At 43.8% G+C, this 20582-nt stretch overlaps 8 protein-coding genes across 8 annotated transcripts; 4 read left to right on the top strand and 4 right to left on the bottom strand.

Moving 5' to 3' along the window:
- The first annotated feature begins 702 nt into the window (after positions 1-702).
- Positions 703-3271, top strand: BDB00DRAFT_830372 (uncharacterized protein). The gene is made up of 8 exons (XM_053124028.1): positions 703-1048; positions 1267-1338; positions 1392-1540; positions 1631-1747; positions 1912-2109; positions 2206-2287; positions 2389-2594; positions 2668-3271. Exons 1-8 carry the CDS (start codon positions 781-783, stop codon positions 3097-3099), a joined length of 1524 nt encoding a protein of 507 aa, XP_052978208.1. The 5' UTR covers positions 703-780; the 3' UTR covers positions 3100-3271.
- Positions 3124-5474, bottom strand: BDB00DRAFT_830401 (cyclophilin-like domain-containing protein). Its single transcript, XM_053124029.1, has 7 exons — positions 5427-5474; positions 5171-5355; positions 4889-5067; positions 4584-4810; positions 4210-4497; positions 3901-4114; positions 3124-3827 (listed from the first exon to the last, which is right to left on the bottom strand). The coding sequence occupies exons 1-7, from the start codon at positions 5459-5461 to the stop codon at positions 3333-3335; spliced, it is 1623 nt and encodes a 540-aa protein (XP_052978209.1). The 5' UTR covers positions 5462-5474; the 3' UTR covers positions 3124-3332.
- Position 5475: 1 nt separating this feature from the next.
- On the bottom strand, positions 5476-7490 carry BDB00DRAFT_830403 (mate-domain-containing protein). The gene is made up of 3 exons (XM_053124030.1): positions 6994-7490; positions 6704-6907; positions 5476-6582 (listed from the first exon to the last, which is right to left on the bottom strand). The coding sequence occupies exons 1-3, from the start codon at positions 7277-7279 to the stop codon at positions 5615-5617; spliced, it is 1458 nt and encodes a 485-aa protein (XP_052978210.1). The 5' UTR covers positions 7280-7490; the 3' UTR covers positions 5476-5614.
- Positions 7491-7822: 332 nt separating this feature from the next.
- Positions 7823-10061, top strand: BDB00DRAFT_830405 (amino acid transporter). Its single transcript, XM_053124031.1, has 5 exons — positions 7823-8074; positions 8179-8207; positions 8265-9241; positions 9349-9512; positions 9597-10061. The coding sequence occupies exons 1-5, from the start codon at positions 7854-7856 to the stop codon at positions 9817-9819; spliced, it is 1614 nt and encodes a 537-aa protein (XP_052978211.1). The 5' UTR covers positions 7823-7853; the 3' UTR covers positions 9820-10061.
- A 544-nt stretch (positions 10062-10605) lies between these two features.
- On the top strand, positions 10606-11735 carry BDB00DRAFT_883618 (uncharacterized protein; the record flags this gene model as incomplete). The annotated part of the gene is made up of 3 exons (XM_053128251.1): positions 10606-11412; positions 11498-11592; positions 11675-11735. The coding sequence occupies 3 exons, from the start codon at positions 10606-10608 to the stop codon at positions 11733-11735; spliced, it is 963 nt and encodes a 320-aa protein (XP_052978212.1).
- A 293-nt stretch (positions 11736-12028) lies between these two features.
- Positions 12029-13487, bottom strand: BDB00DRAFT_873783 (uncharacterized protein; the record flags this gene model as incomplete). The annotated part of the gene is made up of 4 exons (XM_053127141.1): positions 12029-12116; positions 12215-12360; positions 13078-13139; positions 13256-13487. The coding sequence occupies 4 exons, from the start codon at positions 13485-13487 to the stop codon at positions 12029-12031; spliced, it is 528 nt and encodes a 175-aa protein (XP_052978213.1).
- A 2197-nt stretch (positions 13488-15684) lies between these two features.
- On the top strand, positions 15685-16030 carry BDB00DRAFT_873784 (uncharacterized protein; the record flags this gene model as incomplete). The annotated part of the gene is made up of 2 exons (XM_053127142.1): positions 15685-15886; positions 15963-16030. The coding sequence occupies 2 exons, from the start codon at positions 15685-15687 to the stop codon at positions 16028-16030; spliced, it is 270 nt and encodes an 89-aa protein (XP_052978214.1).
- Positions 16031-16683: 653 nt separating this feature from the next.
- BDB00DRAFT_766158 (uncharacterized protein) lies at positions 16684-18540 on the bottom strand (the record flags this gene model as incomplete). Its single annotated transcript, XM_053119572.1, has 1 exon — positions 16684-18540. One exon carries the CDS (start codon positions 18538-18540, stop codon positions 16684-16686), a length of 1857 nt encoding a protein of 618 aa, XP_052978215.1.
- Between the last annotated feature and the right edge of the window lie 2042 nt (positions 18541-20582).

Genomic DNA, 20582 nt, shown 5'->3' on the forward strand with positions numbered 1-20582 from the left:
AGTAGACAGTGCTTATATCTGCTATTCCTGGTCTGGAGAGATGTTATTCTTCTCAGTCTGCATAATACTGGGCACACTTTACTGCAACACTTGACTACAACGGTAAAGAGTATGAGTGAAAAACAGAACAATGGATCAAGTCAATCGAACAAGCCTTTTCATTTAATGAAGACTGGCTCGACTTGGTCTTTATATCGAGCTTTGGGAATCTGTCACTACTATAAGAAAGGACAAACACTGCTACTGCTCTACATCAAAATTGGTTATTACTTCTTTGTCTCCATGTAATTAGAAAGGGGGTTAAATACAAAGAGAGTCCTTTTCATAGTTAACCGAGACACCCCAATGAACCATGATAATACGAGTTACTTTGAGCGATTTACAGAGAAAACAAGGTTACTATGATAATAATTATACACATTGAAATGTGTGTCTCTACCCTCCTAAAACAGAACACTGATCATCACATGAAGACATGTAATTAAATGTATCATGGTCGTAGCAAGACGATTGTCTAAAGCAAGAGGGCTCACAATAGCAAGTCATTCTATATATACACAGCCGAGGAAGACGACGTGTTTAAAAAAAGAAGCATCACTTCCCCGCGACCGAAAAAGGAAAAGACGATGAGGTCAACGAGAAATTCAAACGTCACATACTCAAAAGAGACCGGCGGCGGTTACTTTTATTTTAACCGCACCCCTTCTCTGTCTCTCTCTCTCTTTCTCTCTCTCTCTCTCTTATTACTAATCTTCCCTCCCCTTTTTCCCCAAAACGTCAATGTCGGGCGACCCAACCACATCTAACGACAACCGGCCACCGGAGCAGACAGCAAATGACGATTTGCCTTCTGGAGTTCCTCCTACTGCTATGGCACTACGTATCAAATCGCTCGAACAGCAAACCAAGCCAATCACCATTCCTCGGGATGCTTCTGTGCTCGACCTCAAGCAGGCAGTACAAGTCGCGTTTCAAGTAGAATGCAATCGACAACGGCTTATCTTTCAAGGAAAAGTTCTCAAGGATGAAAAAAATTTGACGGATTACGGTAAAGCATTCTCCTTTCTTTTTTTTGGAAACATGATTAAAACAAAGAGCAGCACAAAGTACTTGGCTGGGACGCTCTTGATAGAAAAAGAGGGTTAGTCGTGCATACAGTGGCAGTATCCGAACAAGAAAAAAAACTATTGGGCTTCCACTTGGTGATGATGGGATAGGGAGAACAGAGAAAGAATGCTGACTCAATGGTATGTGGATTGTCTATAGCGAACCTCGATAACGGAAAAGTCGTACATTTGGTGGTGCGGCCTGCTGATGTGCCACAGAATTCACAAAATGGTAAGTTGGGATCGACTATAGGGGGGTAATGATTATATTTATGAGCATAATAGACGAACCTCGTCCTCAAAGCAGCAGCAACAACAGTCGTCGGACGTTTGCTCGAGGAATTCCGCTTTCACGTCTCTTCCCTCTGGGTGGCAGACCGCCAGCCATGGAAGGATACACATTTATCACACTGGATGTCGGTGATCCAGGTCATGTAAGTTAGCCTCTCTCTCTCTCTCTCTCTTTTTTTTATATTCATCTAGAATGGTGGTACTTACCCATCCATGTGACAACCTCTTTACAGCATCTCTCTTCGTTGATGGATGGCCTGGCTGGGAACTTGTTCCCTTCACCCAATCTCGGAAATGCTACACGTCCCTCGACTGGTGCTGAAAACACAAACGGAAACACTCGACCACCGGTAAGGCCCTTTCTTCTTTATGTATCTGTGATATCGTGTTTTTTTTTGCAGTTGCTATCATGGCATTGCTGAACAAAGATCAAAGCTGAATTGCATACATTGTTTTGTTTCATTGTGATTTTTAAAAAAAACGCCCATGATGACGGTGCCCAATGATGCGAAAGACTCCTTCCCAGAGCAGCCCACGCGCGCGTGCACGAGACACTTCTGCTAATACGACCACGACTTCGAACACTACATCGACCGGCAGCATCCCATCAAGTAGATCGCCCTTTGAGTTCACGTTGGGTCCTCGAAGTGCGTCAGATCTCGGGCCATCCAACCCTTCTGACATGCGTTCTGCCACGGGCGTTCCTTTCCCGGTAAATATTCTATCTCCCGTCTGCATCTCTTTGGTGGCAATACTTGCTGCTCACTTATACAAACAAGCAACTGACAATCTCTTGGTTTATTTATAGCCGTCTGTAGAAGTACGACTGATGCGGACCATGAGCTGTATGAGAAACGTGAGAACTATACTCGACACACCGCCTGATCAAAGTAAGTCGCTCTCTTTATCTTACAATAAATGTGGAGGAAGCTATAAACGGTGTATGCAATGCAGAGCAATGCAGTGATTTCTCACTCTTGCCTTTTAAAAGGCATCCATGGTATTACCACTGCATCGTCAACATCTCCAGAGCAAAGTCAAGAGATACGATCGCGACTTCGAGGTAGCGGAAATAGTCAGACGGCAGCTGTTGGAATGGTATTGGACGAGCTGGCTACTCTCATGACCGATGTAGTGCCTCGCTTGCGAGAAATGTCTGAAGCTTTGCGGGCTAGCGATCGATCGCCAAACTCAGAGGTAGCTTCTTTATTGTTTGCATTTAAGGTTGTAAATTTGGGAGTTTTTTAAACTTTTTTTTTTGCTTTTGCAGGAAAATGTACAGCTGTATCGTCGGGTCTTGCGCACAGCACGCGTTGTCCAAGGCATGAGCTTGATTAATCATTTTCTGGGATCAGTACTGGCAGCTGCCGATATCAGCCCGTCGCGTAGAACGCGTCCACGAACACCGGCCAGTAGTGGCTCCACATCTGCGGCTACCTCTCCTCGCGCAAGCCAACCAAGCAAAAACAGCCAGCCTGAAACCAACGACGACACAAGCGCATCTACATCGGCACCTGCTGGTACTAGTGCAAGTCAGACGACGGATGAACAAAACGATGGAACGACATCAGCTGCTGCTAACAACGACGATGTCCGAGGCACCAAGCGGAAACACGAAGAAGGAGATGATCCGTCATCATCGTCGTCGTCATCGTCGCAGCAAGATAAAGGCAAACGTCGAGAAACAGGTGACAATCTTTGAAAATGCAGGCTGTATACCACGTCAAGAAAAACCAAGATTACACAACAAAAGTGCAGCAAAACTACACACACACACATAATTTCACTCACACACACACGCACACACACACACACTCACCCGCACACAGACACAGAACACACATTATCTACACAACACACACACACACACGACAAGCACAAACAAACAAATAAAATCACATACTGGTCAAAAAACACAAATATACATACGTTCGTTTATCGATAATCACGACGTCTCTTTTCATCATCTCTTCTACTACTGCTGCTGCTGCTGCTATGACCTCCAGCGCCGCTTCTTCTTCTTCTTCTATCGTCATGATCATCTTCGCCATCATCTCTGTGTTCCCGCTGTCTCTTTCGAAATGCTTGACCCACATGACTTTGCTTTCCTTTTCGTTTGTCTCGCTCTTGCTGTTCAGCTTCGGCCTTGCGTGCGCGCGGATCAATTACCAGATAGTCATCCACCGATTCTGTCCGTTGCATCAAATCTTTTCCCTTTTTGTCCTTTTCAAAAACAAGTTTATGCGTCATCCACCCCTCGTCTGTTTCTTGCTCTGCATCCTCTTTGCTCGTGTCATAGCATGACTCGCAGCCAGGGATAAGATGCAACTTGCATGGCGGCTTCTCTTCTTTACTCTTCTTTTCGCCAGCTGCACTCCCTGGTTCAGCCGAGGAAAGTTTGCTTTGAAAGGCCATCAATTTAGACAAAGTCTAACATAAGTAGGGTGTTCCATCATATTAGTCTTCTTTAAATATTTCAGTAAATATTGAAAAAGAAACTTACATCTTGGTCCCCTTCACCTCGTCGCTTCCGTTCTTTAAGACCACCCGTATCAGCAGCACCTCGTCGGGCATACTTTAGTCGTTGCTGTTCTATCAACGACAATTTCTTTTTCTTCTTATCCTTGCTATCCGTCCGTCCCTCACGTTCTTCACGGCGATCATACTCCATTTGTCGGATATCATTTTTGAGCTTGTCTATTTCGCTTAGAGACGAGCTAATGGAAGGGAAAAAAAGAGCCCAGACGGACGGATGAGCATCTCAAAAACTCTTGCATATAGGCAACTCATTTACGTATACCATCGTCAATACCTCTTTTCTTCTTTGCTTTCACTTTCACGGCTACGTTTTTCTTTGACCCGTTTTTCTTCCTTGATTGGTACAACTTCTTCCTTGGGCGGCGGCGTATCTTCAGACTTGGAGGATTGCTTTTCGCTGCTTTTAGGTTTCTTTTCGGCGAATGGTGGTGGTGGTGGCATCTCTGCTGCAGGCACTTTTTTGTCTTCGGGTAGAAAATCATAACTACTCTTTTTCGCCTTTTTTTCCTCGGTTGGCGTCATTTCCTCGGCCTCCTCTCCAAAGGACAAAAGGTTCAATTGCCTATATATTTGAGATGGAAGCCAAAAGTACTGATTAGCAAACTACCTATCACAGAGCAAGCGCTCTATCCCAGATATTCCACTTACTTTTTTTCCTTTTTCTTCTTCTTCTTTGCCTCCAATTCTGCAGCCTTTTGCTTCTCAAGAGCTCGAGCCATTTTCTTTTCACGTTTTGTGATTCTCGGCACAATATCATCAAAAGGATTTAGCACAATCTCAGTGGTTTTGATCCGGGGTGGATACAACGGCCGTTCGTTTGCGTCCGTTTCCATTTCACCCATCTTGAGCACATTATAAATCGTATCGCCAGCAATCTATACAGTCATCGCGCGTCAATCGTGTGTTATTGTTTTTGTTGTTCTAAGCGTTGGGATAGGTATCTCTTGACTTACTCGTCCAAATAGTGTATGTGTTCGCGTCAATTCCTCAGTGATATCCAGTGTAATAAAGAATTGGCTGCCCTGCTCTGCTCCACCCACATTCGCCATGCCCACAAGCCCACGACGATTGAACCGTAACCGTGAATGGTATTCATTTGGGAATTCGTCGTCTTCATAAATCGATTCACCACCTATTTTTTTGTAAGCCAAAGTACATGAGGTTCCATTCTCTGAATTTTTTTAAATATGTCCAACAGGGTCATTCATCATATATTGTAATTAAATGCTCAATACCTTGACCAGTGCCGGACGGATCGCCACCCTGAATAATGAAGTTGGGTACGATGCGGTGGAAAATGGTATTGTCATAGTAGCCTTCCATGCAGAGTTGAAGAAAGTTGCGCGCGGCTTTGGGTGTTTCTTTGCTCCATAGCTCGATCTCTACATCGCCTGCGGTGGTATGAAGGATGACCTTGGCACTAATATATATATAGTTTTTGTTATAAATTTTGAAGACAAGTTAAAAGCGATTTGCATTCAAGTGATTTACTTTGTGTGCGGTTCCAGAGCATAAATATTTGACATTGTTGCAAGGAAGAGAAAACGAGCGGGGCAGCAAAGTCCGTCAACTTTTAAAATAATTAATGGTAAATGCTGCTGTATCTAATTATTGCTAAAATGAAAGAAAAATGTACAGTCTACTACGTCTTGAATCTATCTACACATATTGCTGTCTAATTACAACTCTTCATCGCCTTCTTCATCCTTTCGCTCGGCTCGTACGCGCTCGAAGCACTTGTCAACCTCACGGTTCCAATTGATGCGCAAGATAATGAGCCATTCGACGCCGCCTACCAAGAAGAGAGCGACGCACTGGCCTATCCACAGACCGGCCAGACCAAAATCATGCTTGAAAGCGAGATAGATACCCAACGGTAATGCCAAAGCATAGTAGCTGATCAAGTTGACAATGGCGCCCAAGTGCTGGTTGCCCATGCCACGCAACGAGCCGCCACACGAGCCCGCGACACCGTCTGCAATTTGAAAGGCTGCAACCCAGGGCAAGACGTCACTGACAAGGTCCACCACTGATTCCTCGTCCGAGAAAAGATAACCAAACGAATCTCGAGCAAACAACATGATCACCATAATCACCATACCAATAGTCGCCGCGAGCATAGCACTGAGGTTGGCCGAGAACTTGGCGCCCACAGGCCAGGCACTGCCCAGTAGGTTGCCAACGCGGTTGCTTGTGGCTATGGAGATTCCAAAGGGAATTGTGTTGAGGACTTGGTCGGTTGTCATGATAACGCTTTGAGCTGCCAATGATGTGGTACCGAGGTGGCCGGCAGCCAGGGCAACAATCTCAAATGCAACCCATTCGGTGCCCACCATCAAAATACCGGGACCCACCAACTTGAGGAAGGGACCCCAGTTTTGCAATGCACGACGACTGAATCCACCCCATCCAGCAGAGCCATCAATGAAGACAATGTAGCTAACCAGCAGCCCAAACATGAGCCAGTAAATAATCGATGTCGCAATAGGCGCACCAATGAATCCATAGTTCCATTCCCAGACAAACAGGTAGTTGAGACCCATGTTGAGTGGTGAGCAGATCAAAAGCACATATGTACCAGCGTGCATAATCCCTTGTGCCTGAAGGTACTTTTTGGTAGCCTCAAAGCAGATATAGGCCGGCGCACCTTCATCAGCCACAAAACATATGTGATTAGCTTAACGAAACACGTTGTATGATTGTGTAACCTCCCCTCAAAATTATGCATCAACAACGCCCAACAGAAAAACATAACAATGAAAACCAACCTGCGGTAAGATATCGTAGAAACAGTTGCGTCATTTGACTCAATCCAACTTCTTGGCCGAGGAAAAGCAAAACAGGCTCGACAAAAAACCACAATGCAGCAACAGGTACAAACAAAAGTAGGAGAACGAGATAGGCACGCTGTAAGAGAACACCGACTTCATGTGGATTATCCGAGGCTGTCCAAGACTGTGAACATAGCGTGTCTATGTACAAAATTCTCATAGGATTAATGTTTGTTTGTTTGTTGTTTTATTCTGTAACATCATCCACACTAAATTATTGTTCATACCGAGCGCCGTAGAACCTCCAAGGGCAAGGACCCATCCAGTGACCATGGCAAACATGAAGGCAAAAGCAGATGCGGCCAGTTCTTCAGCACCGAGACGTCCAACGATCAACACACATCCGGTTTGTAGTGAGTTTTGCAGCATATACGCGAGGATGACAGGAACAGATGTTTTGGTGAGCACCCATATTTCCTTGGATATGCTTGGCGTTGCAAAATTGAGATTATAGTTCCTGTTGGGGAGGATGGGTCGACTTTCTTCGTTGCCGTTAGGTAGTGCAATCGCCATTATTGGAGAGAGAGAGAGAGAGATAAGATAATCAATGTGTCAGTGATTATAGTGGAGGTAACGGAAATAGAGAAAGAGAAAGAAAAGTATGAAAGATATGGGGACGGGCAAAACAAGGAAAAGGGATGATTTAAATATGCAGATCGTCAAAAGAAATATCAAGTGAGACATCAAGCGCGGACTGAAGTTCGGCGAAATCGCTACGTGCCGGTACGTTTTACGTAAAAAGTGCATATGTCCACCGAGCACAGATAGATAAAAGGGGGGTGGTTTTCCTTATTCTTTGACCAATTTCAGGAGGTTGGATACAGCACAAGGTGGTCGAGATCCGCCCGGTCCTGTCCAAAAGTTTTACGTTAGAAAATCACGATAAGGCGGTGAATTAGATACCACACACCCATTATCTCAATTCAGTTCCCGCGTATCGCCTTGGTTTCCGACACATCAGTGGCACAATATGTAACGCTCTGGGCGACTATATACTCATATAAAAAGCAATTGAACCTTTCTGCTGATCTCTCATAATACTCGTCCTTTTAAAACCTTTGTTTTTATTTGCTATAATTATATCATCATGTCACAGCCTGCACAGTTAGAAAAGGCGTCTTTTGAATTTCTTGAAGAAGATGCACAGAAACTTGCCGCTCTGGGGTACAAGCAGGAATTCAAGCGTGAGTTCAACTCGCTGTCGTTATTTTGCTTTGCTTTTTCCATGATGGGTGTGCTAGCCTCTGTCTCTGCAAGTATCGTGTTTCCAATGTCGCACGGAGGCCCTGTAAGCATGATTTGGGGATGGTAAGTGCGAAAATGTTTTTATTTGATTTTCACTACAGCAGCATAAGTATGTTCATGCGTTTAATGTAATCATGACTCTAAATTCTTCTTGTGGGGAACTCTAGGTTAACAGCCGCCAGCTTTGTCATGTCAGGTACGCATAAACATTCTATTCTATCGAACTTAGCTATTAATCATACAATTTTTTTAGTTGCACTTATGCTTGCCGAATTATGTTCATCAATGCCCACCACAGGCGGTCTCTATTATTTCGCAGCATCCCTCTCTGTAAAATCGGACAAAGAACTGGGCTGGATGCCACTCATCGTATGGTTGACTGGATGGTTCAATGTTATTGGCAACGTGGCTCTTGTCGCATCCATCGACTGGAGTCTGACGCAAATGGTGTTTGCCTGGGTTACTCTTGCCACCGACTTTAGCTTTGTTCCTACCTTCAAGCACATGTTGGGCCTCTATTTCGCATTTCTCGTCTTGCACGGCATCATTGGTTCGCTACCTACCAAGATCTTGGCCGCTATCAACAACTTTTACGTCTTGCTCAATCTCGTCGCCACTGTTGTCGTGATCGTCTGTTTGTTCGTCCTGCCCTCAGAACGAAACTCGGGATCGTTTGTCTTTACACATTTTGATAACGCGACCTCTGGTTGGAACGACGGTTTCTCCTATATTTTGGGCATGCTTGACGCCATGTGGACGCTCTGTGGTTATGGCGCGGCTTGCAATATTGCCGAAGAGTGTCGTGATGCTTCCCGTGCAGGTCCGCGTGCCATCATCATGTCGGTTGTCTCTACTGTAGTTGCTGGTTGGCTAATTCTGTTGGCCGCCACCTTCAGTGTAGCTGATATCAATGAAGCACTGAACTCAGAACTCGGTATGCCTATGATCCAAATCATGTATACATCATGTGGCAAGCAAGCGACTCTCGGTTTGTGGATGCTAGTCATTCTCGTTCAGCTTTTCACTGGCTCATCCGCTGTCATTGCCACTTCGCGTGTTATTTTTGCGTTCTCCCGTGACGGTGCTTTACCCTTCTCCAAACTGTGGGATTCCGTCAACTCGTATACCCAGACACCCGTCAACGCTGTCTGGATCAACGTCCTTGGCTCTGCTTTACTGGGCCTTCTGGGTTTTATTGACCAGGCTGCTCTTGATGCCGTTTTCAATTTGGTAGGTTCATTCAATGGTAGATCCATTAGGCGGGGATATGCAATATAATGCAGATCTCCACTTCTTATATACTATGCAAGTCCTAAAATTTAAACTTACTTCCATAGGCTTCCATTGGTATCTACATTGCATATGGTATTCCAATCTTTTGCCGTATCACCATTGGACGTAGCAAGTTTAAGCCTGGTCCATTCAGCCTTGGGAAATGGTCTATTCCTGTTGGATCCATTGCCTGTGCTTGGATTTGCTTTATTGTGGTCTCATTCCTCTTGTAAGTACTAACCTGAAACTGTTCCATGTGAATGCAGTGTCCGAACACATTGGCTCACACGGTGCTCCTTTTTTTTGTTTCTAGCCCCTATGAAATGCCAGTGACAGCAAGCAATATGAACTATGCCGTCGTTGTGCTCGGCGCGATCATTACATTCGCTGGCATATGGTATGCCGTCGATGCTCGCAAATGGTTCAAGGGACCGCGGATCACCATTGAAACCGATGTCCTGAACGTTGTCTCAGCAGAGCAAGAAGCAGACTCATTTGTGTTTAACACCAAAGATGAAAAGTTCCCACATTCCTAGATTCTCCTCTGCATCGAAGCCAGCTTTTTGGTTTATCTCGCTGGTTTGTTTGTTATACACTACAATACCCAGTATACCGCAGATCCTCCATTCCTCTATTTGATATCACTGCTCCTCCTTTTTCCTAACCTACTATTAGTCTTACTACTTATTTCTGTTATGTTTGTACCATACCCGCCCTAGATAGCTTACATTGCTATTGCTGTACCATATTTTTTATATTATTTCATCAAGTAAATATGTTCTTTAGAGTTCGTTGCCTTTTTTGTCAGATTGCTGTTATACCAAGGAAGCGACCAAACCCCCCTTTGTTGTTACTTTTCTGTGCTTCGTTGCACATGCCTGTCATCTTCCGTGTTGTTTAGAGAGAAAAACCACCCAAACAATCGCATTGCAACTGACGGCAAGGTGACATGGAGCCCCCAGTTATCTTGTTGACTTTTACGCCAAGCTGCATACACAATAGAAATGTGTGAGACATTTCGATCCTAGCTCGGGTCAATGCACCTTTCCAAAAAAGGCCTCAGAGTTGTTGTAGCACAACGTCAACAAGTTGGCACTTGGACTTCCTCGCGTGTTGCACACGCAGCCTGCATTTCCTCTATCCCTTCCCATCCCTTCTCTCCAAACAAGTTTTTTTTTGTCTTTTTATCTCACAGGCCTAGTTTCAAAACCGAAAGCCTATAAGAAATAGTATTTTTCTTTTTCTTTTTCGAAACTCTTTTTCTTCACACACACACACACACACACACACATATTCTGCTACAGGTGTCATCAAGCCTAGTAATGCTGAACGCAATCGCACCTAGTGAAGTCCCACAAGTTATCAAGGCGCCCGAGTTTACTCGACGCAAGAACTGGTCTCAAAGCATTCTGGACGAGTTGCGAGATTTGGTTTTGGTCATTACGCCCGACTACACCGTTCTCTATTGTTCGCCTGCCTCGAGTGAATGCCTCGGCTACGAGCCACTCGAACTGACCAATCATCGAGTCACCGAATTCATTCATGTCGACGATGTCGATTCGTTCACTCGGGACTTTCGAATTTGCAAGGACACCATGGAGCCATTCAAGGGTGTCTTTCGTTTACAAGGCAAGGACGGCAAGTTCAAAATGGTTGAAATGACAGGTCACTTTTACAGAAAGTGCTTTTTTGGCACTACACGAGTGATCCCCGTGACCGCTACGCGTACCATGGAAGCCTTTTTGGAGCTCAAGATGGAGAACGAGGCTTTGAAGCAGAAGCTGCATGAACTGGAGGCGGAGGACGAGCTTGACGATGATGAAGGCGAAGATGGAGAACTGCAGCAGCAGCAGCAGCAACAACAGAGCCAGCAACTACTTGAGCGAGCAGATGCGACGGCACCGTACGTCTACACACCTGGTATCATCACCTCGTACGATATCTCAGAGACATTGTCCCTGTTCACTGGTCTGCATTATGAGATTGGTGAACGATCCCGCGGTATCTCGATGGGTATTGAAGGCGAGCTGCTGAACGTTTCGCCCGAAAGCAGGGCTGAACTCCCCACCGTGGTGGGCCCTGTGGATAAAGAAGTTGCTTCCGAAGAGCCTCAGCGAAAGAGCAAGAAGGTAAAGAGGAAGAAAGAGCCTATTATTAGTGCTTTTAAGTCAAGCACGTCAACTCACATATCATATCTTTTACTTTTCGCAAAAGAAACGTGTCGAGGTTGAACCACGACTGCGTATCTGCACTGGCTGTGGCACCACCGATGCTCCTGAATGGAGAAAGGGACCCATGGGACCAAAAACGTAAGGGTACACGCATGCAGTTGGTTGAAGCAAAGACTATGCTCGCTTTGTATACTAAATGACCTGCTCTCTTTCCTATTAGACTCTGCAATGCTTGTGGCTTACGCTGGGCCAAGACCCAGAAACAAGTTCAAGAACAATAGCAGCCACCAAGCGTTTAAGCTGATGAGGATAACAATGACTTGGCTCTGCTGTCTCTCTATTTTCAATTTGGCAATTCTCAACCTTTTTTCTTTCTCATGAATACCCCCGTACTAGCAGTTTGCGAAAAATAAGATTTTGATATGTAGTGTACTTTGCTTTGAATCTTTGAATTGCGCAAAATATATCGACACCATAACCCAATACAACTAGCAGTGGTTATACACTTGATTTACGTGTGGTAGAGGGTGGCGCGACACTACCTGATTTATGTTACCAGAAAAGGAAATTCATTTTATATGATTGACGCCAGCATCGAGGTGTAATCTTCGATTGACTTATATTGTTCACTTGTAGGATAACTCCAGTAAAACTGTCCATAACTATCCTGTATATCATAATAGTGTCGTGTTCAAGCTCCAAAACAGCTAGGTTCAGGCAGACCCGCACGATTTCGTGGCAAAATGCGTACAGTACATACCAAAAGTCACACGCTGAATTATTGGCGATGCGTAAGTTGCTAGGCATGGTTGGAAGCTGTACTGATGCTGCCCGTCCGACATTGAGCATGTCACAGTGTTCATCGAGGTATGAGGTAAAGCACAGCGTTGTGAGAAAGTCCTGATGCTGACGCATAAATGACACAAGCAGTCTAAAGTACCGTTCGCCATCCCCAAGTGCTGTTGCTGGTAAAGCCCTCCATCCAAGTTTATGCTGCTTCCGATCGAACACCATCCTCTATCCCGAGTGTATGCTGCTGCTGATAAAGAAGGTCGCCCATGATGAGTATATTTCATTGCTGGTAAATTGCTCTTGTGTTTGCTGCTGTGATGAAATATCCTTTTTTCTTCACAATATCACTTTTAATGATCATAGGAGGGCCAAACATCAGGCAGTTAGTGCGTTAACGACTGGAAAGTTGATCGTTGTTTAAGTTTGCTGAAATAACATCGAATGAATCGAGTGACAAGCATCCGGTTTCAGATATGAAGATGCGGTGAGCGTACGAGCAAAACTGTTGCGACAGTTGTGTGCACGACAGAAGAGAAGGCTTTGTCTACATGGTACAGTATGGAAGAACAAATCTGTCAATTTGGGGGAACGCAGAATGGTTGATGCTGCTATGGCCTTTTGAGTACCGCAGTGCAACGAGATTCTGACACGAGGACAAGGGTCATATTGGCTGAGCCTGACCTTGAGTTTGTTCAGCATTCCTTCAAGTCTTACACATATTGTGGACAAAGACATTTATTATTTTACCAGCACACATATGTCATCAGTTAGCAAAGATATTAGTAACAAATACAGCGCCTGCTTAAACAAACTGCATTGTCTTTTTCTTACCTGCGATATGTCTGGCGATGAGACTGGTAGTTGGCCCGTTTCTTGACCTTGTTGGGATGCTGCTGTCGCATAAGTAACAATGACAATGATGTCAATGTTGAGCAACAATCGATGACTTATAGAGATAGATCTGGCCCTGAGCTAAAGAAACAATGACTACGGAAAACATTTGACGTACCTGTTACGACATTAACGTGCGAAGATTCGAGTCGAGAAAACGTGATATCCAAAACGACATGTGTTAATTTTTTTATCCTTCGATGGCTAAACCCATGGCCCAAACATCGAATATAATAGTTAATGGAGAATAGAATATTGAATAGAGCCTTGGTAGCATACTTGTCGAGATAGCTGATCTCGGTCCACATTGATGATTGGTCCAGGAGTGTGTCGCGCCAGGAACGGTTCATCTTGGTACATTCACGATTTGGCAGAAGACCTCGTGGGTTAATTCTTGTGACCGATCGATGAGAACCACGTCTTCCATGCTTTAACAATTTGTTGTGTCGATTTCTGGTACGTAGTAAAGGAACGAGGAAGAGTTTGGGTATGGGTCAGTAGAGTGTCAAAACGAAAAAGGTAAGTAGTTTAATATATACTTACGCTTCTGTCACAACTATAGGCAAGCAAAATTTATTTTTGGAGCATGGAAATGAAGATAACGCGAAACTTTACTTTATACGCTCAGTAATACACCTTAACCGATAAAGCTCTTAGCTAGTCATTCAACGAGACACATTTGTAGCTTGTTAACAAAAGACACACTTTACATCGTCGACTGCTTTCTCCATGCTGTAGTATTCGTAATAATAAGGCAAATACATAACGGATTTATGCTCTATAAAGTTATGAGCTTTTAGACATTGTACAGACTTTCCACGCATTCATCTCGGTCCGAAACGCGCATAGCATTGTTGCTAAGCTAGGTCGTCTATATACTAGCTAATGATGCTACCGTTGTCAACGATACAGCGAAACCTAGCAAACTGCCCCAATTTTCTACGCAGTAGACGAGAATGTTTTAGTTCTAAATATTACGACGGCTTGATTACTGCGTTTTAAGGGACATGTTTGCTCAGGAAGGTTTGTCGGATTAGAACAGCTCTGGCTGGCAGCAGGGTTGCTGCGCAGTAGCACCATCATGCAGATCATTCGACTCCCGGCGCGCGCGCTTTAAATATGATAACCTACTCACCTTGAGCTGTTTACCTTTCTTTTGTCCTCTCATTCATCCATCGAGAACAACAACTATAATGCGATCATTTCTGAGAGCAGCATCTACGAAATTAGAATTCAATTCCTTTTTAAAGGACTGCCTTCAGTCTTTTCCCCAATGGAAGATCAAAAAAAGTCAGTTGTCAGTGATGAATCTGATAGACACGATCAGCTCAGGAATCGTGAACGATCTTTGCCACAGGTACTGTTCGATATTGACAAAAACAGCGCGACCCATAGACTTGGCTTGTTTTTATTTATGTTTTATTTAGCAACTAACCTACTTACGATCGTCGTTTAAACTTTGAAGAAAATGCAGAATCAAACATTCTGCAGCACCAAGGAATTGTCAAAGCCGGATCAAATAGTGCACGAGCATGCACCTGCAGTCAACCTCGATAACGTCAACCCCCGATAGCGTCAACCGATTCGCTGGTACCCTTTCAAATTTAGCAGTTAAGACTTTGCCTATTCTCTACCCCCCGTGGTCGTCAACCCTCGATATGATCAACACTTTTGCTAGTACCCTGAGGGTTGACGTTAACGGGGCTCGACTGTACTGCAATCGTCATTGAACAGATTGATACAATCGACCACGGTACGATTTAAGAGATTGTATGCGAGTCTAAATATCACAGTATAGGATGCCAACATTGCGGTTGATGCATAATAGACACATCATCAGCCTTGCCACCGACATCAAATATCACTACTGCTACTGCTACCGCTGCTGGTGCTGCTACTGATGCTCCTACTGATACTGCTACACGATTAAAAATACAAGAAGAAAGAACAGCAGCAACAACAATATGATACAATTAAAATCTATCTTGAAAAAGCGCTCCCGAGAGGATATCACTGATGAGCCAGATAATACAAATTCAGGTAAATCAGAGAAGTAAACCACACCTGGTTTTCTTTTATCACTATTGTACATCAAATAAACGTATACGTTAACAGTCATACTCTCATTCTAGAAACATTAGAATGTACATCCAGTCAAAGACTAGTAAAGCGCACAAAGACGACAAAGAAGACGATAGCTTTCCTTTTTTCCAGAACAAGAAGAGCAGCAACAGAAGAATAAACGTACTCTTGCAGGAAGCAAGCGACCCAAACTCTTTAAAAGTAAGTGCGGGAGTTACCTTGGCTGGCAAAAAAATGTCACCATGCGTTGCTAATGTCGTTGATGATGACTCTTGTTGCCCCTACAACAGTGTTTCTATCATCAGAAAAACAAAAACAAGAAACAAAAGCACCATCATCACTGTCTGCTGTAAAAAAGCGCGCTCACGATAGCACAGACACATCAGGCAAGTATAGTCATACATGCATATATGAGCTCGAAAAATTAAACAGCGGTATTATTTCCTTCCACTGCTACGAAGACAAATGCTTGCTAACAGTTGCATTCTCATTTTCGCTGTTTTGCGATATACAGCTGCGCAAAAGCCATCGAAACGAATCAAAATTTATGCGCGCGCAACAGTTTTATCACCCTCAGAAGTACAACGACCGAAAGAGACAGAAAACAAAAGTACACCTACTGTCGATAAAGGCAAAAAACGCGTCAAAGTGATTCATAAAGGCGAAGGTATGTACTACGGTTGCTCGGGTCGAAGAAGAATACATTTATTAATGTGATGCTCCTTTTCATGTTATAATATTAGAAACTACCACCAGAAGAAAAGCCGCTACTGTCACTGCTAGTTCTGCAGTAACGCAATCAGAACAATAGCTCCCTATCATCAGAAGCAACTTCAAATAAAACAACTGTTGAAACAAAACCTCTCTGTTCTTCTGTTATTCCACTTCTGCCTGCTTCATCTTCTCCGAGCTCCCTTGTTGATGAAAACTGTGCCCGCTACAATAATGTCTTATGTATCGACAATGTCGTCTTATCACTCAGAGTATTACTGCTAGACATTTTACTGTATTGAGTCAACAGTCAATCAAAAGGGAAACAGAATGTGTAATAACGCTTGGATCGACATCGTCACATCTGGTATACGCGGTTAACAACACGAGCAACACCAATAGAGAAGTTAGGACAAAGTATAGACATACACTAACCTTGCTTAACTCGGATAAACTGTGCCGAGAATGATTGTTATATGTCATACACACAAGCGTCAAAAACCAGAAAAAGACAAGTAGGGGCTACAAGTAATTTTTATACTTTTATTGCTATCATGGAGAATTGAAAACTAATTACTACATATGTTTTTTTCATAAGCAAAAGGATGATTGGAACCAGAGATCCATTTTTTATACGCAAGAGGGAGAACAAGAGTCAGTAAAGCCTCACATGCCTTTGAATTTTGCAAGTGCATTTGAAGGCGACCAAATTGGGTCAAAGATACTTGACGTTTCGGGATATGGGTTTTCTTTTCAAAGAGCATGAGACTCGTAGAAGGGCTTAACCTCCTCGCTCAGCATGGTTGTCATTTCTCGTGCAAAATTGATGATCTCGTGCATATTCTCATCGCCGTTGGCCAAGAACTGCACAGGAGTCCAGTTAGGCGCCTCACCGACCTGCAACGACAAGTTCTCGGCAAAGCGGGTAACCCATTTCTCGTGGTAAATCGAAAACTTGAAAATAACACGATGCGGGTCGAAACGAGACAAATTGACAGGCAAATCAAGACGGTCCTTCGACAGACCCAAACGATGGATATCCCAGACCTCGTCAGAACAGACTTCGATAATCCAACCGTCCAAAGCATACACCCATTTGGTCTTTTGCGTGATCAAGTGTGGCTCGTAGTCACGTGCATTGGGCACCAGAATGAGTCGATTGGTTTCTGGATCGAGCATTAAAGATTCCACAAACTGGCTGTGGGGTGTATCTCTGTTGTTAAACGAGCTGAACCGTTTTGCGGTCTGTAGCTTGAGTTCCCACGAGTAATAACTTTCCAAATCCATGATGCTGATAGTGACAATATCTTGGCCTTCGGCAATCAAATCCCATAAACCAACCCGTCGGTCGCTAGTAAAGTCTGCCATGATGATTGTTCGCCACTTGTCCTGTTCCATGGAAGCCGTCTGCTGTTCACGGCGTGCATAAGCGGATGGTCGTGGTAAGAACTGCGGATATTGGTCCGCCTCGATGGTATAAGACGTGCGCGGAGAATCAGTAAACTTGATACAGTTTGAAGTGAGCCACTCGAACAATGGGTGGAGCTCTCCTTCGCTGCGTCCAATGCAGGGCGCCAAGACACTTTTAAACTTGCGATGCGGGAAAATCTTGATCGCAAGGTCCTCGAGCGTGATGTTACCCTGACGCTTCGGATAGTCCGTAAGTACGATTTGGCCGATTCTGATCTTCATTCTTATCTTTTCTTGGTTTAACCGTATACTCTCCAGACCCATTTCGAGCGCGCCGGTCATTTTTTTCTCGTTCTTTGCGTCCAACTGTTGCATTTCATCTGAAAAATCGCTCTTTGCGTTGTCATCGTTGTCTTCATTGTCCAAGCCAACCAGATTTGGGCTATCCGGGATACGCGCCACCACACCAGTGACCATGCTTTCCAAAAGTCGGTTGTTTGCAAGAATGTGTTCCTCTTTGTCAGGTGGGGCATACCGCGGCGTGATAAAACCTTGAGGCAGATTACGGTACTTGACCCTCATGTTTGTCTTGGGTTGCTTGAACGAACGCAGTGTGGCATAGTGCGGCGAGCGGGCGTTCTTGAGATATAAATTTCGCATACGTGCTGCAGCCTCGTTGACTTTATCCGCGTTCTCGCCCGTGACACTGATAGCATTGGTATTTTCATTGTACTTCATAAAGCATTTGCAGTCTGCTCTGAGTTGGTTCAAGAACTCTTCCTTCACCCCAAATACTTGATTCATAGGAATGTTCTTGTTCGGAAAGGGCACTATCGCGTTGTATGAGAGTGGACGATTTGGATAACCTTGGAACGCTCGTTCTTCTTCTTCCTTGAGCTGTTTCCGTCCTGCCCGCTTACGTTCCTTTTCCGTCAGTTCACGCTCAGGCTTGCCCCATTTTTTAGTCTTGCGGCGTACTGGTTCGTCTCTTCGGTGCAGGCGCTGCACAATCAAATCCAACAAAAGCTTTGCGCGGTTGACAGACTCGCGATCGCCCCAAATGTCAACTTGATTTTTGGCCTCGTTGTAGTTCAAGGACGTACTCGTTTCAGAGCAAATTTCGTCCAATTTGAATCTGTTTTTGCCTAATACATCGACTAAGGTGCATTCAGGTGGCAACATCCAGCAGTCTGCGGGCATTTGCTCTTGAGATTCAGTTATAGGTGGTGGTGCTGCATAGCATTCATTACCGCCAGTACCACCTTGCACATTGGGGGCTCCATCGTCGCTGCCCCATTGTTGTTCTTGAATACGAAGGGCAGCAGCAGCGTTGCTTGCGATTTGGCGGTCGCGCCAGTCATCGTCTTCTTCAACATCATTGTCTGCGTCATATGGTACTTCAGGTTCGAGCATGTTTTCGAGTTATGATCAAAATAAAAAAAGACAAAAGCACAAATTTCAGATGATGTTTAGTGGTGGCAAAAGTAACTTCGCTTTGATGCCATAAACACACCACGACCTATGATGTGATCATTATGACATAGTTAAACATTTATCAGTTACCATATCTTGCTTCTCCACATCATCTGATTTTTTACCTTCCGGGTCCCTTCTTTTCTTGCCTTGCTCTTACTGAAAACCTAACACCTTGGTGTCTGGTCTTTCGTGAAAGTCTCGGTTATCATATCTTGCTTCTTCCTCATCATCTGGATTCTTACCTTCCGGGTCCCTTCTTTTCTTGCCCTGCTCTTATTAAAAGCACCTAACACCTTGGTCTTTCGTCAAAGCTTCGTGTACACTCTGTCTTTTCTTGTCCTGATCCTATCCGCACCTTACAGTGAAGCCCTCAAATGTGTAGCCTCCTACAAGCCCAGCATGTATCAAACGAAACGCCCAGAGTTGCACTTTTTAGAGTACAAAAAAGCCGTAAAGTCGACTCTCTTAATTTCAAACCCGTTAACTCTCAGCCCTCGCTATTTTCAAGTTGTTGGAGTTATCGAACAAACAAGAATAGCAGGGAGTACTAGTGCAAGCTGTTCTCGCTAACTTTCTACCCTCATTAATTTCACATAAAATATTCAAAGATCCGCGCCATGAAATTAACGAAGGTCTACTGCAGTACATCATTTCATCATATACTCGAGCCAACTTGAGAAAAGTAAGACTTTTTAATCTGTTGGTTAAAGCACTGTGTTTATCTTTTCAGCTTCATAAGTGCAATCAGTTCAAGCTGCTCGTTTCACTATCTTTTGCTACATAAATTTATTATCTCGTCAAATCAATAATGTTATAGTAGTAGGAGTAATCTTTGTTTGAAATATTCCTTCATCAAAGGGCAAGCTCTATAAAAAAACCTATACTTCGCTTGATACTTTAAAATATTAACATAATAATGAAGTGAAGCATAGTAGCTAGCTATCAAATGATATGGCGAATATATATACTTTTGATTGCAGAGCGTGTTTATATTTTCATGCTCACGATACGATGGGGATGAAGGGATAGCTGACGTTCAAGCCATCGAGTATGTACTATTGGCTCGAGATGCATGATTATTTTAACTGCTTATATGTCGGTGGGTGTGGTGGCTAAGATGAGCTGCACAATAATGTGATATTTCTGTACAATTTCTGTACGTCTTTTGAGATACCTTTGTCATCAGTACATAGTATAACGAGCTTCCTTTACTAAACACTACATACTTAAAAGTATTCTAAGCTTTCATAAGGATGAGTTTTTAGAATGAATTCGGCAATCTTAAATATGTAGAGCAGTGAACTTCCCATTATTCAGCATATTGGCAATATATTTATATATAACATATAGTGTATTATATCGATCAGTAATACTTTTACGTGTAAAGGATGTATTCAGGAATTGATCTTTTAGCAAAGCGGAACTCAGGCATCTATGTAGGTGTCATCTCAATAAAGATATATACGAAGCGGCTTTTCTTTTGTTTTTTTTCCAATCCAGCAGTACATGTTCGTGTATATAAGCTTGTTCTAATTGGAACGACAGAAGAACCTTCGCACAATCTTATCGGAAAATATGTAACAATAAATGTTATAGTATGTACTATACATTGTAACGTCACGAGCGAATGAGAGGGAGAGGAAAGAAGGAGTCATTGGCGGCGAAGGTAAAATATATTTTTAGAACTTTTACGTGCCATACGACCGGTAACGCTACAGTATGCGCGTTACATAAGGTACATGTAGAGTTTTTTTTTGTTGATCCCA

This window comes from Zychaea mexicana (genome assembly GCF_025766255.1).
Source record: "Zychaea mexicana strain RSA 1403 chromosome Unknown BDB00scaffold_52, whole genome shotgun sequence".
NCBI lineage: Eukaryota > Fungi > Mucoromycota > Mucoromycetes > Mucorales > Lichtheimiaceae > Zychaea > Zychaea mexicana.

What these genes read in the sequence shown, in the direction of transcription:
- BDB00DRAFT_830401 (XM_053124029.1), bottom strand. Translation starts at nt 5,461, where the DNA reads ATGTCAAATATTTATGCTCTGGAACCGCACACAAA. An exon ending in GCTCTGGAACCGCACACAAA is followed by an intron (nt 5,356 to 5,426) that starts GTAAATCACTTG and finishes TATATATATTAG; the next exon opens with TGCCAAGGTCATCCTTCATA. An exon ending in TCCGTCCGGCACTGGTCAAG is followed by an intron (nt 5,068 to 5,170) that starts GTATTGAGCATT and finishes ACAAAAAAATAG; the next exon opens with GTGGTGAATCGATTTATGAA.
- BDB00DRAFT_830403 (XM_053124030.1), bottom strand. Translation starts at nt 7,279, where the DNA reads ATGGCGATTGCACTACCTAACGGCAACGAAGAAAGTCGACCCATCCTC. An exon ending in TGGAGGTTCTACGGCGCTCG is followed by an intron (nt 6,908 to 6,993) that starts GTATGAACAATA and finishes TTTTGTACATAG; the next exon opens with ACACGCTATGTTCACAGTCT. An exon ending in TCTACGATATCTTACCGCAG is followed by an intron (nt 6,583 to 6,703) that starts GTTGGTTTTCAT and finishes TGGCTGATGAAG; the next exon opens with GTGCGCCGGCCTATATCTGC.
- BDB00DRAFT_830372 (XM_053124028.1), top strand. Translation starts at nt 781, where the DNA reads ATGTCGGGCGACCCAACCACATCTAACGACAACCGGCCACCGGAGCAG. An exon ending in GCCACAGAATTCACAAAATG is followed by an intron (nt 1,339 to 1,391) that starts GTAAGTTGGGAT and finishes TGAGCATAATAG; the next exon opens with ACGAACCTCGTCCTCAAAGC. An exon ending in ATCGATCGCCAAACTCAGAG is followed by an intron (nt 2,595 to 2,667) that starts GTAGCTTCTTTA and finishes TTGCTTTTGCAG; the next exon opens with GAAAATGTACAGCTGTATCG.
- BDB00DRAFT_830405 (XM_053124031.1), top strand. Translation starts at nt 7,854, where the DNA reads ATGTCACAGCCTGCACAGTTAGAAAAGGCGTCTTTTGAATTTCTTGAA. An exon ending in CGCCAGCTTTGTCATGTCAG is followed by an intron (nt 8,208 to 8,264) that starts GTACGCATAAAC and finishes CAATTTTTTTAG; the next exon opens with TTGCACTTATGCTTGCCGAA. An exon ending in TTGATGCCGTTTTCAATTTG is followed by an intron (nt 9,242 to 9,348) that starts GTAGGTTCATTC and finishes TTACTTCCATAG; the next exon opens with GCTTCCATTGGTATCTACAT.